The sequence below is a fragment of the Astatotilapia calliptera genome, chromosome 20 (assembly GCF_964374335.1).
Source record: "Astatotilapia calliptera chromosome 20, fAstCal68.1, whole genome shotgun sequence".
Lineage (NCBI taxonomy): Eukaryota > Metazoa > Chordata > Actinopteri > Cichliformes > Cichlidae > Astatotilapia > Astatotilapia calliptera.
This window is the reverse complement of record NC_137441.1, coordinates 24,994,673-25,015,046: the sequence shown is the minus strand read 5'-3', so window position 1 is coordinate 25,015,046 and position 20,374 is coordinate 24,994,673. Positions and strand designations below refer to the sequence as shown.

Sequence of the window (20,374 nt, the reverse complement as noted above, 5' to 3'; positions counted from 1 at the left end):
GAGTAAGACCCATAGAACAAAAAATACATTAGTTGGATATATATATATATATATATATATATATATATATATATATATATATATATATATATATATATCAATATGTATGTATGTACATAATTTTAAATATATCAAGCATTTCTTGGCAAATAGCACATCTGGCCAGCCAAAACATTTCATATCAAAATATAGTCGGTTTAGACAAGGATTCGGAAATACATTTAATCACACATAAATCGATTTTAATTACAGAATTTTAACTTATGTGACAATACTGTTTCAATTTCAGTTTCAATTATATTTTATCCCCAATATAAATATTTCTATGTACTAAAGAAAAGACAAGAAGGAAGAAAGGAAAAGGCGAACCCAGGATTAAAATGAGATCCAACATCTGTAAAATCCCAAATGCTTCCTTTTTGCCAGATGGTGAGCTCTGGTCTGGGCGTGTCCCAAAAATATACAAGAGTATGAATAATGCATCGGATATGACTTATTTCACAGTGTATCTCTGGATGTTCCTACCCACTCACGCATACAGAAAAACATACACACACAAGCACACGTGTACTCACATATTCACACACGGACAGATGCAAACATGCACCCACACCCTTGCGCCCACGCACACATACACACACACACAGTATAGATCATTAAAACAAGCCAGGGGTCCACATCTGCTAAATGCTCCCAGTTGTGTGTACAAGATGTTCATTGACAAAAACTACTTTTCTAGTCTATGTTGGCACCACATAAAAAAAACCAAACAACATAAGGTATAAGCTAAGTCATCCAAAATGTCCACATTTCACCATCACGATCTCCATTCAGTGAGCAAAGACAGTCAACTCATCTGTCATCTCATGTGTGACTTTCATGCTATTTCATAATATCCGTCCCGTTATGTGTATGCAGAGACATTGGCGGCTATGGCCTTGTAAAAATCTCACCCGGCCAAATGAGAGAAAGGTGTTAAAAGCTAGAATCCAACGGACAATATGGCCTGCCTCAACCTCTGTAAAGTCACGACTCAAGCAATGAACTGTCATTAAAGAAACTTGGCTGGAATATAACCTTGGAATGCTTCATGGCGGCGACTGTAAAGAAGATGAAGGGGCTGACTTTTGAAAGGCCTTGTGACAAGTCTAAATCAAGCCACAAAGGTATAAAAAGAATCTTCAAGGAGCTGTCCCCTGCAGATTGGGCAGTGGCAGACAAAAAGACAAAAAAAAAAGGCCTTCAGTGAATTTTCCACTGGTTGTTCTGGGGTTTCTCATAGGGATTTTGTTCCATGATTAGCCCATGAAGTTGGGTGTGATGAACGTTCAATGCTGATGTTGTTACCATGCGGCCCTCGTGGAGTTTTCAGATGTTTCAGGTCTCTCACTGCGGTGACTGGAGATGTTATGGGTTATTTTATCTTTTATTTTTTATTATTGAAGGTCAGAGCCGATGTAAGTTTTGGGAGCCTCATTGGTGAACGGACAAAATATCTTGGGTGTAATGACTGGCCTCGGTTTCTTTAGCAACATAGATGTCAATGAACCTGCAGCAGAAGAAAGAAAGACAAAGACAAACGTGAGACACTAACTGTGAAGTTAGATCGTTTCAGACATGCGCCTTGTTATGCAAATGTGCAGACGATTTTCTGTGTTGTGTAGCCTTTTGAATTTTATGTCAAATTCCAACATTTTCCATGAACCTAATGCTATCGCATTAACAGCAGCAGCACAAAGCAGCCTTTATTGTCACTTTTGCCTGCTTGTGAAAAATTAACTTTTACTTTAGTAATCTAAATTAATTAGCAGATCCCTAGTGTAGTAGTTTACACACTTGCCTAACAAGCAAAAGATCCCCGGTTTAATCCCGGGAGGAGACACAAATCCCTTTGGGGTTGTGTCAGTAAGGACATCCAGTGTAAAAATCTGCCAAATCAAACATGTGGAGCTACCTGCTGTGGTGACCCCTTGCGAATTAAGGGAGCAAGTCAAAAGCAGCTTTAATTAGATTATGGTTCCTGTGCACAGAGGAAAAGAAATAAACGTAGTCTTGTTTTTAATCATGTAACAACTAAATTAGCGTTTTCACTTCAGTAAAAAAAGAAAAAGAAAATGTGCCCTGATTTTTTTTTAGGGCATTCACTGCCTAACTGTGAGTATCAGAAACGCCTTTTCTTGGTGTCACATTTTTGTCAGGGCCAAACTGCAGTCCTCATTATTTTTTTAATCAAAAACAAAACCAGTTTAGTTAACAACAAAAACAGCCAATATACAGATTCAAAGGTGTTAAAGGAAAAAAAACTGCAAGACCAGCACCACCACCCACCCACCGACTTCCCTCCTTCCACTTTAATTTTCATATCCATGTCAGCTCCAGAAAAACACTTTACATACAGAATATGAGCCAATTATGAATTTAACGAGAGACTCAAATTAAGGTCTTGTCATTCTTTGCCTGTGCATTGTCTGACATTATGAAAACAGGCATCAGGACTCTGCGTTAGGCACACTTCAACATTTGTTTTGTTAATTCCATCAAATAAATGACAAATTTAATGAGGAATGTATTAATAGAACGTCCCTCACACTCAACGGTAACTGATTTATGCTTTGACATCCATCACCATTGAAGCCTGTGAGGGAACAGGAAACACCTTTTTTCCTGAATATAGTTACCTCTTTTCTTTTCTTTTGAAATCACTATTGCTTCCAGTGAATAAACACAGCACTGGTGTGACTCCACAGTTAATTATGCCACGTCTAAAAGGTAAAAAAAAATCTAATTATATGAGTTATGTGAAGAAATGGGTTCATATGTCATATATTCTTTTCTAGGTGGAATACGTTTCACCTGCGGTGAAATTCTGCAGTTAATGGCTTAATTTAGCCAATCATTTGATCAAAAAAACCATTTGAATGATAATAGAATTCTGCCATGAATATGTTATATGGATGAATCCATAAATGTTAATACATAAATGATTCAGGGTGACAGTGGACAAATGTGACACCCCAGGACTGACCACATAAATCATTCAGACACTTAAATATGAGTTGGCAAATCCACACAGAATTGCACAAATTCCCAGGGCTGGCAGATAAATATTTATGACGCCCCCAATTCCCCCCTTTCTCCCCGTCTTTGGTAATTGTGCGTGATTCATTTTGTTTTCTCAGTGGAAGAAGGAAAATCAATCTTAGAATATTGGCTATGAGACACACGGCACGCAGATTCCAAATGCCTGTTTTGTTTTGGGGGGTTTTTCTGTAGAATATAAAAGGTTCAGATATATTCAGTCAAGTTCTCCGATGAAGATTTCAGTTTAGTCGTTACTTCATTTCCGGAGGGAAGTTTCTGGATGTGAAGCAAACCTGAGTCAGGCTAACTTGCTACCCACTCCAGTTTACTTGCTGACTTTAAAACAAGTGGTACTGATTTAGAGGGATTTAAAGTATAATTCTTTTCTTTCTGTTTTTTGAATCTATTGTGAAATCTTTTGTAGCTTTCCTCTTGGTTACTAAAAACATTCTTCCATGTAGACATGCTTTCGATATATGTCCTGAGAGAAAACTGAACTTGAACTTGAACCTTGAAGTAGCCGCTCCCTTTGATGTAGCCACAGAGGGGCTCTTTACTTTCAGTTCTTATGCATTTCAAAAAACTGCCAATAACTCATTGCATTGTTACATCAAAGTGACTCAGAAATTGTCCCAGACCTGGACCTTTATTCAAGCTCGCCATTGAACACATACCTGGAAAATACACTATGAAATGCATTCGAGGCAGGGCCTCTCTTATTTGCTGCTTCTTTTCAAAGTTAGTATTTGTGCTTTCTACAAGATCCAACAATCAAAACATCCTTGGTTTCTTCAAATGAACTGGAAACAGGGTTATGCACTCAGCATGCAAATTATGCAAAATAGCAGATAATCACAAAACTCATACTTGCTGTTTTTCCTCTGCATCCTACGACGGCTCCTTGGGCAAAGGCTGGAAAAGAAGAAGCAGAAGGTCACTAAGGAAGAGAGGGCCGGCCTTCATTTTATTCAGTTTTCCCTCAGCTTACTGGCCTTAGACGGAGAGCAGCATATGTCCATTTAAAAGCACAGATGGCACATCTTCCAATTATATCTAAGGCGAGACGAAGGAAGCTGAAGGTTATTTTGTTCTCTACCAGATTTTATGACCTCCGAGGACACTGCTTCTCCCCTCAACCAGAAAATACGATCAAGTAATGGCCAACGCATCATCTGCATTAAAGAGCAGAGGACCTCTCTTTTCTTCCATCAGTGGCGTCACACTTTTTTTTTCATCACATTAGCTGTGAGGCAGGGTGATAAACAGTGTTCCACTTTATTTCTTTGTGAACGGAACTTCTTGCCGCCCACATTCATCTCAAGGAGGACACGACAACATGCTGTTTTCCCCTTGACCATAGGAGAGATACAGCTTCCTCGCTTTCTTAATATTGGTGAATGAGCCACTTTTGTGCAGATAATGACTCGGCTAATCATAATCAGAAAGCTAATGGTCTGTTTAGCCAATCAGAGGAGCTAAGGCGAGACGGCTGTCTGGGCTGTGCATTGGCATTCCCAGCAGCCGCTGCTTTCCCTTCGGCTGTGCCAGGCTCGCAGCACTAAGGCAGACTTGGTATTCCGCTGCCTGCTCGGCCGGTCCTTCTGTGATCTGTCTCTCTGTCTGTCTGACCAGCCGACTGGCCCCCGCGCTGTCGAAGAAATTCAGTCCTCTGAAGAGGCGCTGATCCATCACACCTCTCCAGCAGCATGTCATCTAAATGCTAAGTACTTCCACTGCATCTTTAAATCAAAACAAGAAAAGAAATGAGCACGGGAGGTGAGCGCTTGGAGGGGATAAAAGCTTATAAGGGCACAATAGAATCTACCAAGCAAACCCTTAGCTTTTTGATTACATTCATTTTCAAAGGAGAGGAAATGTGGGAGGGGAGAAACTGAGTGAATAAGCATGAGAGACCCTGTTATACTTTTAAATGTTCAAGGAATACAGAGAAGGCATGGTTTTTGCCCCTAAACAGTCCCTCAAAGAATATAATTTTGTTGTTTTAGTCCACTTCAAACATCATCATATATGTGCCCGAGCCACTCCCGCAATAAGGACTCCCTCCCGCTCCCCCATCTCCCCGTCTGAGCCCAAGTCTTTGCTATCGATTGGAGCGATTCCTGAAGTCAGGGCAAGTGCTGAGGCGGCAGAAGCGGCCGACACTATTAACTGCTCCTACTAATTAAAAGGGTAACAAGGTGAGTTTGGCCCCGCGGGACAACTGTGCAAGAGACGGGGCTGTTGGCCCGCCATGCACACCGGTAAACAGTGCTTAGCGCCTATGGTGTTTACAAGACAGAAATCCAAGGACATCGAAGACATATTCATCTCCCGCCGGCACAAGGGATGGGGGGAGATTTACAGATAAAGAGTGAGAGAGAGAGAGTATGCGCACTAACAAGCGCTTTGCTAATTGCTTATATTGCGGTGAAATTGAAACATTTGGACCTCGTCTCTGAGCTCGGGGTGCCCTCGTTTCATCATCACTTGTAAACACTGAGCACTGTGCATAAATGATAAAGTTTCCCAGTTCAAATGAGGTGTGCAGCACGGATCTTTGAGAGGGTGCCAGTGGAGACTGGCAACAAAAAAATAATAATATTAAGGGATTCAATTAACGTCGTTCCTTATCATCAACACAACATATTTTAGGATCAAAGTATTTTTGAGATACAGTATGCCTCGCATTACCCAAAATAAAATCATCAGCCAAGGTAGTATTGCAACTCACAGAAACCTCTGTAGCTGAGACGAAAAGCCACTGCAGGCACAGCAGACGGCTTGTTTGCTCAGTGCTCAAGGGGAAACAATGCAGAGGCTGCATATTTGGTGGCACTTCGAGCTGCAAAATTGTCACCAACAGCACAGCGTGTCATTGTAGAGAGAGGTGCTATGCTGCGCCATCACTGCAGTAAGTAAGAATCTTTCCCTAGGGGTCTCTCCTAACAAGTGGACTCCTGCACAGGACTTAGCTGGGTTCATCAACCGGAGCCTCAGAAAGGTCCCAGTCATAACAATTCACTGGAGCTTCTGCTGTTATTAGCCATAGCCAGAGCTTACTGAAGAACCTGGGTGGATGGTTCACACTCACCGTGTGAGCCTGATGTACTGAAGCATCAGAGCATCACACCCAGAGCTGCCTCAGAGGAAAAAACCTGATTAGTTTCCAAGCAGCATGTTCTGTTTGTTGCTTTATTTCTGATGTGCCATCTGCAGAAAAAAACCCCTCTATTTTTCAAATCTTCTAATTAAGTTTTGCTCTTTAAAGCAGGATTTAATGAATTCATACAAAGCAAGCTATAGCCACAAAATTGGCATGATCCGGAAGACTTGAACCATGTGGCATACACAAACACTACAGAGAACACAGATTCATGTATTCACTTATGAAAATGTTAAATAAATGAAAACAAATTCAGAATTCATGTTCAGTGCAAAGTAGAACACAAATCAAGCGTATTTTAACAGCCTGTGTATTGATTTTGATGCTGTAAAGAAATTCATGAGGCCCCCAGAGAAAGATGATAAGACACATTTAAAGTTTCAAATGCTTTGCAAAGAGGCCAGCTGGAATACAAAGTCTTTACCATCAGCTAAAACTTCACTAAGCCATTATATTGTGCTTTATATTAAAGTATTAACTGCAAGACTGAGTACATATACTGGTGAAAAAGTGTCAAAAATAAAAACGATATATTATATAGGTAGATGGTGCTGCATGCATTAATTACAATTAAAAACATATTAACAAATGTACTTGAAAAACAATGTTCTGGGCTACTAAATCAGCATTTGAGTAATTGTATTTGCTTTCTACCACTGGAAACAGGCCTGGGGTTTGTTTTGAGGATGACTACAGCATTTTAAATTAGATAGAAATGTTAGCTTGTAGCCGGGTGCATCATGGGGCTGCAGCACTGAACAATTTATTAAAAATACATACACTAAAGATCCAAAGGGCTCAAAAACATCCTAGCTTTGAAACGGGATGCTGCTGAGCCTGCATGTCCGGTCTACGCGAGAGCTTTTCTGCATCACTGTTACAAAAAAACCCGTGTTGGTGCCCTTTGGCTTTGACAAATTTACACCAGACAAAACTCTGGAGGCAGGCAGAGTGCAGGCTAAAACACAAATGGCAGTTCAAAGCTTGCCAATGACAGAACTTCAAATAGGGGAGCCGGGTACAGTGTGCTGAAAGTGACAGCAGAAGGGACCGCATTCACTCTGGACTGGAAAGAGAAGGGGGCAACATGCGCCTGGCAAAGTCAAACTGACAAAAGAACTCTTTAATAGATAATGGCAGTACCAGAGGAGGCAAAAACAAAAACACAATGTGTTACTTTATTATAGCATGTAAATGAATACCACAGGAAACACTATAAACTGAGAATGTGATCATGAAGCGTCCTGCAGAATTCCTGCACAATAACACAACACCTATGATAACACAAATGGAAAAGGAAATGGAATGGTGGGAATATATTAGCTGTTTCTCTGTTTTCTGAACATCTCTATCAATCTAGCCTATTTCAATACATTTTCGGCATCTCTCCCCATGCTATCTGCTCAAGACTGATGATCGTGCCACAGCGTGTGACAAACAGATGAGGAGAAACCAAAGAAGCACATTTTTCTTTTCCGCTTGATAAATAGAAGATCTGCAAATGAAACTGAAATAAATAGTATATTTGCTTATCAAGTGTAACCTCTGTGTACTATGCATTTGCTCGGCAGGGGCACCCGAGCGTTCGAACATCAGTCATTTTATAAATGTACATCCAAAGGCAAAGCAGCCCAGCTACAGTGTGTTATCCCCGATGATCCAGAGAGGGCCTGTCAGATACAATATGACAGGAGTACCGTCAATTCACAAGCAGAAATGGGTACGAAAGCCTGGAGGTGGGCCAGTAAAACATAAAAGCTAGACCCCATGCTCTTTTGTCTGATGTATGTATCAAAGAAACAACGGCGGCATGTTCCTGTCATTCGATTATGAGTGAATTAAAAAGAACAGTTTTAGTAAATTACAGATTTCTTGTGGCAGACAGCAGTACTACTACAAAAGCAGTGAAATTTAAACCCTGTTTCATTCAAGCGAGCACACTAGAATTTATTTCAACAGTTTGTTTTTGCATTATTGTTGGAATTTTACTTGCTGCTGCACAGAAATTAAATAATTTCGGCACTGAATGAGACTGAAAGCCAGCAGAGCAATGAAGGACATGGTGCACAGCATGCATATCTAATATCTGCAAATGTTCCAGGCCTGGTTTTTCAGTGCAGTTTGAAAATGCAAACATTTTTCTAATGACAACCAGTTTTGATTTTCTGAATCATTATTTTCTTTCTGTAATAGACCCGAGACCATTTCCTCTTATTGGAAGAACATTTTACTGTATGTTTCCTTCTGAGCCTTTGGCGCAAGCAGTTGCTATTACAAAAATAACCTACTTTACTTCTCTTATTATGCATTTTATTTGGGCTAAACTAATGCTGCTGGTCACAGTGCTACAGCACCTAATCAAAGAGATTCCATCATCACAACCACCTTTATCTAAAGATGGTGCCCCACTGAGAGTGAGTCGGTTTGAACAGATTCCAGAGGCGACAAAGAAGAAAACAAAAAAGAAATAATTTACATATCCTAAAAAAATACAGTGAAATCATATAAAATACAAGTGCAAAGTTATATGCTAATGAAACTGCAAGTAAAACTAAACCAACACTGAAGGACCTCTTGAAATAGAGCTTTTATTCTCAGTAGGGCTAGTTGTTTTGATAAAGATTTTATAGCAACTAAAGCGATTATAAAGAGTTCTTATAAAAATGTAATTACATGTACAGATGAAAGACAGGCGGCTAATTTGAGCCTTCAGCACAGCAGCCAGCTCTGCAGCATTTACTTTACTTTTGAAAACGACTTTACCGAGTATTATGGCGTAATGCAGCTTGTGTGTTTGACACATATATACTCCTTTTTTTCTACAGAGACAGCACTTCACTATAATATATCAAAACAGCCACTGTTTTTGGTTTGTTCTTGTTCTTATTCTTTGTGTTATTATTGCTTCAGAGACAGCTATGACATTTTTAAAGAAGGCTACACTTAAATGACTGTGAAAACGTCTTGTATCTATCTTGGTTTATTAATTATTTTAAAAAAGAAAAAATGCTTCTATGTTCTTCTTACTGTGAATCCTATCAAGACCAAGAGACATCAAGGTGTTGGGACATCTCTCAGTACTTCCTGACCTTCACACTTTGTCTGTAACACCTAGTCGTTGCCTCCAACTGAAGACAGAAATCTCAGCTCAGCTCATAACTGCGCAGCCACATTGAATATCACTGTAATTTTAGGAACCTCATACCCTAAAACAGGATAGTGTGACAGTGTATGATCAAGTGAATAAGTAATCACTCAGCCGTAGAGACCATATGACAACCATCAGTTGAGAGGGAAAAAATGAGTAATCCTCAACTAGAAAATCTCGAAATGTTCAAATGCGTGGCTTGCTAGCAGATAGCAGTTTGCACGGAACATGCCACCTTGTCTGCAAATAGTAAACAGCTGCTCTCTGAGCATTAGTAAAATTGTGAAAAACAAGATGCAAAGCAGAAATAGACTGCAAAGCAGCTTTGAGGCACAGCTTTTACTGTGAAGGAGAAATGTTCTCTGTTATCATATGAGTTGGTGTCTATCATGCAAACTACAAGCAACCGCTCTAATCTCCAAGCAAGCAAATCAATGATAAGGAGATTCTTGCTATAGCATGAACAGGTCGAAAATCGGTCAGACATTTTTCCCTCATGTCCAGTATGGTAGTCAAAGGAGTCCAATATGGTAGGCTAATTAGCTAACTGAAACTAGTTAGCTAAATATGCTGGAAGCATGCTCACCAAACTTTCAACTGCTCAGCAAGTCATGTTAGCCCGTATGCTAGAAAATACATTCAGTCCAGTGGTTTAGACTAGTTGAGGGGAAAGCTTGAAGCTAGCTACATGTAGCAGCTTACTTGTAACCTACCTGCTAATTGCATAACTTGGATACTACTCTCAGTTTTGGTGATCTATGAGCATTTCTGGCTGTGGTGTATGACGAGCTGACTTAAAATAAAACACACTCTCTCTCACACAGTGCCCATAGAAAAAGTGTGTTATAACTGTATCATAATAATTCTGGGACAAGAATGAGGGTCTGTGGCACAGGAGAATGATATTTATCTGACTTTAGCTCCACCTGTTATTAGGATAATTCATTTTTGGTGGTTATCGTGAGATTTATCATGTATATCATGTTCTACCTGTAGGGTTGAGATAATACCACCTGCTTCTCATGTTATTTGAATAATTAAGTGTTATAAATGAAATCAAACACACTCGGTAGAATTATATTCACTGGAAAGGTGAAACAATGACTGCAGTGTTAGTTTTCACCAGCTGTTTGGAAAAATAGAACACCATTTGAGATAGATGACATGCTTTGACATTTTTTGGCAGTGCACCTGAGGCTCAGTTGTACTGTTTTTTTGTTGTTCCTATTTGGACACAACATCCTTTTCTAGCCTCTTACACTAATGATTCCAAGCCATACAGAGAACTGTCATCTCTACCGCAGGTCTCCAACCTCACCAACTAATCAACAATTTATTTCAAGAAGCTGCAGAGAAATAGTTGTGTCCCTGACAGAGCCTGGGAGTGTGTTGGGCTGCCTTTGAGAAGCAAACTCATTAGAAGTCTGTCTCTGGTCAGATGGGCTGCCAGCACAGCAGTGACCATGGCGACACGTGACTTGGCTGCCTGGTCCTTTGTCGTAGACACTGAAGCCTTTATAACTGAGGTGCTAGCAAGTGTTACATAACGACACTGTGGAACTACATCATCTGTCCATGTAATTTTCTCACTTCTTATGAAAGAAGTGAGAATTTCATAACTCCTTCATAACTGGACGGGAACATTTGAACTGACACAGTGCCAAAAATCTAGTTTTATCTGTTTGTTTTGCCCTTTGGTGTCATATTTGGAATGTTTTCTAGCCAAACACCTGTTTTTCTTTGCTCTATTTCTCATAAAGGCACACCTTTTACTTATTCCTTCCTGTACAAATCAAGATTTTTGTGTCATGGCATCCTTTCAAAAAGCCGGCAATGCTAACTGGCTATGATGTCTTTATGTTTACAGCAACACTGGCAGGACTACACAGACTGCGCTGGCTTTTTTTTTTTTTTTTACCATGGCTGATGCTGGAACAAAGAGCACATAGCTGGAGGAGGGCCACCAGAGCAGAAAAAAAGAGAAAATGCTAAAAAAAAAAACATGCAAGCTTCTCTGACCTACTGGGTCACTCAGTGTGTGTACGTCTGTGCGTATCCTGTTCATTTTGTAACCCTCCTCATTTTGCCAAAAAATGCCCAACTACGACTGGTCGAATCCCCTCCAGGCCACACACTAGCCCAGCAATGGCATTTGTTGTGTGGGTGTATGAAGATTTTTGGGGTATTTTTTCCCCACCAACCATCGAGTTATTGTCTGTGGGTCGAAATGCGCACGAGTCTGCAGTCTGACTATGATCAAATCAGGATTTCAAGTACTTACATTTCATACTTTAAGCTCCCGCTAGCCTGTGAAGTAACAATATTCAGGAAAATAGTCCTATCTTTTTTTTTCCGCACTGAAGAAGCATTTCTGATATGCAGAATTTCAATTTGAGCCCATCACTTTGCAAACGCAAAGCATTAGCAAAGGCTGATATTAGAGCTCAGTAGTGCTCTCAACAGAGCTCTCGCCAAGCAGAGAGCAAGTGATGCAATCTCACAAGCCTCTCACTTGCCTAAAAGGAGTAAAACTAATTTCACTGTCCTAAATTCTCCCTGGCTGTCTTGTCAATTTTCCACCTTATGAACATTTCCAGCTTCCGTTCAATAGCACAGACCCCGGCATGCAACTGTGCTCTTGTGTAACCCCGCAATTTAAATCCACCCCCCACCCCCCCGTGTCCCCGTCAAGTGTATGAAACCAACCTCATAACACCCCACCCCAGCCCTCCTGAATTGCGCTTTCCACCTTGGAGAATATCATATGTAGACCTTTCAGCAGCTCACTAGTGAAGACAAATTGCAAGCTTGTTTGGAGGGGCCTCTAGAGAGTGATTCATATTAATGGCTAGCTGGCAGTGGAGAGCGGGCTGCATATGCAAACTCCATTAGCAGGTTAGGCTGGAGTGTGTGACCTGGCAGTGCCACCATGAGCTGCACTCACAAGAGGGCGGGCGGTAAGGAGGAGGCTGAGGTGATGGGAGGTGGTTGTGTTTATAAAGAGCTGCAGGTGCAGTGACATGTGTCTAATATGGGAGTGTCTATATATTGCAGTAAAACTGACAAATCACTTAATTAATGTGTGTTACAATAGTTAGACTTTTTTTTAAGGTTTTATTATACCTGTGACGCTGACACTGCAACTCCAAAAAATGCATCACGTACAGTCAGCATATAAAAGTGCAATAATTTTTTAATTAAAGTCGACAGTCTACACTGCTGAAGCAAACAAAGAGTTTCTCAAGGCAAAGAAATTTTCCATGACAGCATCAGCCACCTGATCTCAACCCAACGGAGCACGTTTTTCAGTTACTGAAGGTAAAAAGACGCACAATCAAGCAGCAACAGCAGCTACATAAAGACCTGGCAGGTTATCACAAGGGAGGAAACACTCCATGGGCTTTAGACATCAGTCAGTCATTGCCTGCAAACAATCTTTATATTTTTTTTGTTTGTCCAGTTTCTTTTGAGACTTTGAAAATGGCTAGGTGGCTGGCAGGGTGTATTTAAAATGGCTGTTAATGGTTCTTAACGGTTAATGTAATACTTTTGTTAAACCCCTTGAATTAAAGCTTTTAAGCTGAAAGCCACTGTGTGTGTACAGCCGCAAAATTCCTGTCATCCAGGCACTGTATATGGAGCATTAGTGCACAGATTTGTGTATTTTCTTTTATATCACAAGGTTCTTTCAACATTATCATTATTATTAATAATAAATAATTATATAATGCATGAGGATATACACATATATATATTCTCTTTAGATACTGTATTTGAGGTAAAGAACAAAGACCTCAACAACTAATGAAACATACTAACATTTTTAACATCTAGTTGCCCCAAAAATGTCAAGTATTGAAAGTAGGGAAGGCCATGGGGTTGTTAAAATAAAAAGAGTTTATCCTCATGGGAGCACTAGTGTGCAGCATCAAATTAACGGCAATTTGCCTGTTTGATTAGATTTCTGGTATGCAGAGTTTGTATTTTGGCCTGAGGGTGGCTCATGTCCAGAATAGATTATAAATTTTATTATCTACATTCGGGCCTGATATTTGAACTAGAGGAAAGGTCACCGCGTACACATACACGCACACACACAAAAGTCCTATTCTTTTTGAGGACTGTGTAGATTCATATAAAAAAAAGAGTTTCCAGTGTTGACCTGCACAGTTCATTATTTGACATCAGTCAAATAGTTGTTGAGATGTCTCTGTCTGGGCGAAAGTGATAGGCTGACAGGTTGACGTCTCTTCCTTTCATTAATGAAAGCAGCACTCCATAGAAACTAGCTTGAGCTGGTTGTAGGGCTGCCACAAACAATTACTTTGATAGTCGACTAGTCACCGATTATTATTGCGATTAGTCGACTAATCAGATCATGCATCCATTGGATGTACAGCTACAGCTTATTGCACCAGCAGCATCTGCTCTTATATAACTATCATTAGCTTACAGCTTTAAGTGTTTAAGGTATGTGCTAACTAAAACTAAAGACGATGAAAGATGCTGCTGCACAGAAATTAAAAGATGATAGTTTATTAAATTTCAATGAAATTTGCAGATTGTTTCTGTGAAGTTTAATAAACTCCTTGCTATATTCTCCAGCATCTCACACTTCTGATAATCAGTTGTCTGCTTGACGTTTATTCAGCTGTGTAAAAACTATAACTTTAATCTCAGCCAAACCGATTTACTCAGGAACAAATAAAATACAAAAAAAAAGCCAAACAATAACATTTTTAAGTTACCTAAGTGACTTATATATGTTTAACCTGAGTAGCGAAAGACAGCGGCAAAACGATTTGCCGGGAGTCCGGTGTTCTCACGGGCTCTAGTGAGCCTTGCCCCTGGGCTAGCTATCGAGCTGGTGGGTAACAGATGTCTCCGAAAACGTCGGAGCACTTTTGAAAATATGTGGTGTCTTGATAAACTGAGCAGATATTTGAGGTTTACACAGCTACATTCGCACCTAAAAATATTTTAAACGTTTATTTTGTGACCCAGAAAGAATAATAAGAGTAATAGAATAATATTAAAACTAACTAGCTGCCGCCATTGTTGGAAACTGAGCTGGGCTGCGCTATGAATTCTGGGACAAAGCTTCTTCTTCTTCAGGGTTTAACGGCAGCTGGCATCCTTGTACATGCAGTGCTGCCATCTTCTGTTTCAGTCCGTTATTACACTCTTAAATCCTGCTACTTATTCCTGCTTCTTTTGTGATCTTACAAAGCTTCAAACGACTATTAAATCAGTCGTCGACGATTTTGATAGTCGACGTAATCGTGACTAGTCGACTAATCGTGGCAGCCCTAGCTGGCTGACTGAATTCATATAGATTTGATAAGTTATTAGAAAGAGATTTCATACTGGACTTAGATATGAAAAAGAAAAAATGTCGGCTTCAATGTATAATTATTCTAACCACATTGTCTTTTATTGGATGCATGGCTTTCTGCATGATTTGCCACCATCAGGTAGATTTGTCACTTTGTTGTATCTGCTAGCTCCACCTACATCAAACCTGTGCACCTCAGCATGAATAAAGAGCCATTATCAGCTTTCAGAAAAACACACTCCCCGAATGCCAGTGTGTAATATGATTATTAACCACGTGAAGACAGATTGTCTCGCAATTAAAACCTCCTCTCTGCACTCTCCTTCTCCCAGATACTTGCAGATGTGGACAGACAGAGCTTGGCCGCAGGCCGAGAAGCAGCCAAGTCCTCCATCCTGTTCTCTCTCTTCATCCTTCTATCCCCCCTCCAGCCTGATCAATCCTCTTTATAGATTTCTCATTTTCATTTATCTTCCAGAATGTGCTTTCCTCCCATTTTAGGTCTTACAACAAATACCTCTTGATACCTCCTCTTTTCTACTGCCAAATCCTTCCTATCCCTGCCCCCTCAAAAATACATAACAGAAAAAACAAACAAGCAACCCCCCCCCCCCCCCAAAAAAAAGAAACCCACTGACATCACTTCAGATTAACTTCTTCAACAAAAATCTGCTCAGCAACAGCTAATTAAGAATGTGCAGAGGAACACATCATTTGCATTTTTTGTTTATGTATGTACAAAAAGCAAAACACTAACCTAAGTGTGCTGTCAGGATACATTACAGCACGGCGGGAATGCATGCGTGAAATCTGTCACAGCTGCCCAGGGCTGCTGGACGGAGGAGGCAGAGGAGCGAACAAGATGAAGAGACATCAAATGAGAGAGATAAGAGAGAGTGAAAATCAACAGAGCCGGTCAGAGGCTGACCTTTGGCCTTGTACCTGACGGGAAGGACAGCGGTCTCTCCTGCTCTGTCCATCTTGTCATCTCTTGCTGACAACACCAAGCTGTTTCACTTGCACTGCCTCTGTAAGTTATACCCCTCTGTTTCTTTCTGTTGACATAATCTTACCTGAGGCACATATCAGGCAGGTAAAAAAATGTATTCACTCTACTGGCATGAAGGTACAATCAAAATAGTGTTTGTCCATAAATATGAGCCTACTTCTTTGTATTGAGCCACTTACAGTTATTTAAATGATCCAATGAACTCATGTATGTTCTGTTGAAAGGAGATAGCTTAAAGGACATGGTATTCCACAGATACATACAAACTGGTACTTTGGCATTGGCGCTGTGACACAATGGGTTTATGCCAACATTGAGATTGGTCTCAGTTCCAATTTGTTGCGCATGGATGCTTGCACAGGACCTCTCGGTCTCATATTTGATTGTACTTTCACTGTAAATCCTTTTCCTACATGCAGAACTGAAGTCCTGAGTCCAAAGCAAGGTTTTTTAGATTGATACTCACTGACAGAAATTATGTTTTTATTCATTAAAAAAAGACTATTTTTCAGTGATTGTGTGTATTCAGTTTGTCAGACGAAGCAACTGTTATAAAGTTTAAGATCTGGAGTTAAAAACAAAAAATCCTGTTTTCATCCGAAGCATTGTCAAGAGATGCTAAGCATTTCTAGATATCTCATGCTACATTAGGCAACAACACTAGCTGGAGACTGCTGCAGCCAGAATTCTGCCAATCATGTGCAAAGAGCTTGATGATCTTGTCGCCTGTGAAAAAAGGGAATAGGTCTGCAACCATTTCCAGTCTGTTGCTGTCTAAAAGGGTTGCACTTGACTAACTCAGATGGATAGCAATATGTTGGGAATCCGTCTGCATTTTTAAATTTAATGGCAATTATTTGCACATCTTCACTCTGAGAATGATTGAGAGTCCGAGGGAATGAGACAGGCAGCGGTTGTTTGGAGACAGGTTGTCTCTCCCCAGGCAACCTGCGCAATCCCCTTGTGATCATAAGCGATCGCCCAGAGGTTGAGAGGGTTGCACGTGACTTGTCAAAGAAAGGTTATCAACACCATATCTCCACAAGTCATAGCAGGAAGGTGGCCACCTGCTAAGAGAAATGCATTACATTGAATTGTGCAGAAAGAATACAAAATTGCTCCATTTTCATGGAGCATAGAGCTGCATAGTGTGAAATTGCCTAGAGATATAGTGTGAAGCACACAGTGACAGAGAGACCTGTATGTTCACTAAACAAGCAGTAATGTCTGGAGGGTAGATATTTTTCTTTATTCTTTGCTTTCAAACTCATTCATAATGATTATTCTTTTGCATTGATACAAAAAATATATGAAGTTAACCCTCGTGGAGACTAGCAATGCTCCTTGTGCATTGTTTCGCTGCTTAATCAAATGAGAATTAATCAGTGCTCAGTAAGCGATGCAGCACTGGCAGCTCTGAGGCATTGGATGCACTGTGAGAGGAGCCTACAGAGGACCAGATGACACCATATTGAGGGTTTTAAAAATTCAACATGTTTTGCATTCGTTTAAATCTCTAACAAAGTCAGAGAGAGGTCAGACACTAATGTTATCTGTCTGCACACTGCCTAATGCTTTGGTCAACATTTTTACATATTACATATATCTGTCTTGCATTTGCATTTGCAGACGTTTTCCATCAGCTTCCACCTTCTCCATAAAAACACAAAGACAGAATAATAACTACAGAACATTTGTTCCAAATGTGTGATTCACTTGCAGTTCCTAGCTCGTGTGATTTGGTGTCAGATTCAGATTTGACTGGCTTCAAATGATTTGTTTTAGCTTTGGGAGGAGATGACTGAGCCTTGGCTAGTGTGTTTAAGCCATTCTGTAAAATAATCCAGGATGTAGGAAAAAGAAAGTTTTCCACAAGTAGCCCGGGTAATATGGTACACTGCTTGCTTTCAGTGCAAATGTGATACAGCACAGGGCTGATCCAGCAGCTCTGGAGCTGAACATCTTATACTTAGGAGCTGCAGATCAGTAAAAACTAATGATGATTTCACTAATTTCATGAGATTTTCTTCCTATGCACCTCCCAACACATCTTTGCACCACTATTACTGTATATGCTACAGATTCAGGCTTCAGTGTTTCAAAAGTTTGAATTACCAAAATTCAAAACTCCTGTAAAAGTGTAAAACAAACCAGACTGAGGCCTAAAGATATCTAAAAAAATCTTCAAAGTTTGATCCCACAGAGAGCAGTGCTGCATGAATTTTCTGGCATCTTTGTTCCACTATTGATGCAGTGTTTGAAACCTGGATGCTGACCTGCTGTTTGACTGAAATATACTCCCTGTAGCCCAGGGCTCAGGCTTCACCTGACACTATCGGCTGGCGGGGGTTCGCTCATGCTGAAAATGTAGGCGCATTGCTGTTATGTGCATATGGCGTATATTAATGTCACGTCTAGTAAATTACCGTGACGGTCTTGATGCGACCACTGCCCCTGGTGCAGGTCCAGCCGGATCGGTTGAACAGGAGGCTGCAGACCTCCCCCTCCATGCAGGGAGCCATCTCACACCACTGACGGCTGCGAACAATTCGTGCTGGGAGGCAAAGAAAGACATCAGGTCAAAGAGGTAAATTAGACAGAGAGACAGATTCACAGAGCGAGAGAGAAAAACTGCGGAAAAAGTCAACTTTTTTTTCCCCATAACAAACAAATCTGTTGTTTTTATGCTCACCAGACACAAAGGTAACCTTATACGTTGATGTCTCTAAAAGCCTGTAGTATTTTAATGAGGTTCTTGTTGAACTAGCATGTCAGAATTGCCTGTGGTAGTAACCTTTACAGGCCAGCTGGCGGTCCATAAATTACTCTCTTGCTAATGCAAGCTTTCACTGCAACTGCACAGAAAGATTGCTTCCCCCCCTCTTCCCGTTTTGACATTTTTTTCTTGGTGGAAATTAAAACATAATAATGTTTCATTTGTTTAAGCTAAATTATACTCTGAGAAGTTGAGTCCAGCTACAGCTTGGCCATAAATTTGATCCTGTTACAAAATGCACACATCTTCATTTTTCTTGGCATCATCAGAGAGCAGATGAATCCATCTTTTTCCCCCACTGAGGTCCTAATTAGCTGGAGGCTGTGGTGGTGGTGGCATATCTCCATTGTGTTTTACAGGTGTAGCCACAATTTAGGCGATTATTTGTTTTTAGCCTGCCTACCTAAAGAGATCATAGCTTTTATACACTGGAGATCATTGTGGCCATATTAGAACGTGACAAATGACATGACTGAAAATTGGTCAAAAAACACACAAAACGCAGATTGTAATAACAGACAGGGGGCCTTTTTCAAAAATTATTATATATTATATATATTTTTGTTTTTTACATGTGTCTTGTTGTCCAGTAACTGTGGGAGGAGAAAAGTGTGTTCATTTAGCATGGACAAATGCATTAGTAAAATTGATGCAGCAGCACCATGGGTTTTTCAGTCTACACATTCTTCTTGTCAAAACCTGATGCCAACAAACCCACAATGCAAATTGAACATTAACAGATCAGTGACAGATTGGGAATTGTTGAGGCGGCGATGGTGAATAATAGAAGGAAATGGATTGCAGATGTCTGGTTAGACCGCTTTTTTATTTATTTTTTATTTTTTGTTGCACTCAGCACCCCCAGATTTACACTTTCAAACTTGCAGTCTTAAGCCCCAATGGACAGTGACATTATTTGAGCACTTCTAGCAGGTTTTACTCAAAATAAACCACAAACAACACAGGCAGCTGTGTTCCCTACACAGTAAACCTACTTATGGAGGCATTTGGCCAACATGTTAGTGGCAGGCTAGCAGCTGTAATTTGGTTTTAGGCCCTCGCAAATGTCAAATGTATTATTTCTGATGTCAGTATTGCTATGGTGCTGGACTTATTGTTTTTAGACTTTATGCAGTTGTGACACAAATGACAGCTGCAGGGGTCTGTAAACCTTAAATTCATTTTTAGTAGCATTTTATAGATAGATTAGAGAGAGGAGATTACATATCAGAAAGGCAATCAAAAACAAGCCTTTCTCCAGTCTTCTTAAAGTTATTTGTTGGCAGAAGACGTCAGGCTGTCACAGCGTAACCAAGTGATGCTCCCATTCTCCCGCTGCAGCCTGACTGCATGACATTGAATTAACATTCGCCTGTCGTCGAGGTTGATAAGCACTGATTGTTCTTTACACAGCGTGCTAAAGCAACACTGAAAGGTTATCAGCTCTCTGCGGACCTGGCTGGGGCCACCGCTCCTGCCTACCCACGATCCCCCGGGGCAGCATATTGTGGAACGAGGTAACATGGTGGGCAAATTGAAAGAGAGGAACTACAATTCGCTGAATGTCCGGAGGAGAGCTGATGGTGGAACCGAGAGGGGAGCCGCAGAAGGGGAAGCGGAAAGAGGTGCGGAAAGGGAGGCCTTGTGACATTTTGCTGTGAGGTATTCCTGTCCAGGCCTTGTTAACGGTCTGAAATTGGTCTTTGGAGTGTCAGACCCCAACTGCTAGTCTGCAATAAAGATCTGCTGTCTTGTGGTATTTATCAAGCTGGCCGAATAGCACCCTCATGTATGTAACGCGGCACACACAATCACTGCTGTGTAAATACAAAGCCATTCTCCCTCAGCAAATAATGGATATT

The 20,374-nt window shown here is 40.6% G+C and overlaps 1 protein-coding gene across 1 annotated transcript in view; it reads right to left on the bottom strand.

Moving 5' to 3' along the window:
* Positions 1–208: 208 nt before the first annotated feature.
* The window catches only part of LOC145423147 (chemokine-like protein TAFA-5), a 29,733-nt gene continuing 9,567 nt past the window's right edge, over positions 209–20,374 (bottom strand). Inside the window, exons 2-4 of the mRNA XM_080295341.1 lie at positions 18,163–18,290; positions 3,949–3,993; positions 209–1,549 (exon numbers count right to left, since the gene is read on the bottom strand). Coding sequence (XP_080151467.1) covers positions 3,970–3,993; positions 18,163–18,290 — 152 coding nt within the window. The 3' untranslated portion in view covers positions 209–1,549; positions 3,949–3,969. The remainder of the gene's footprint in view (positions 1,550–3,948; positions 3,994–18,162; positions 18,291–20,374) is intronic.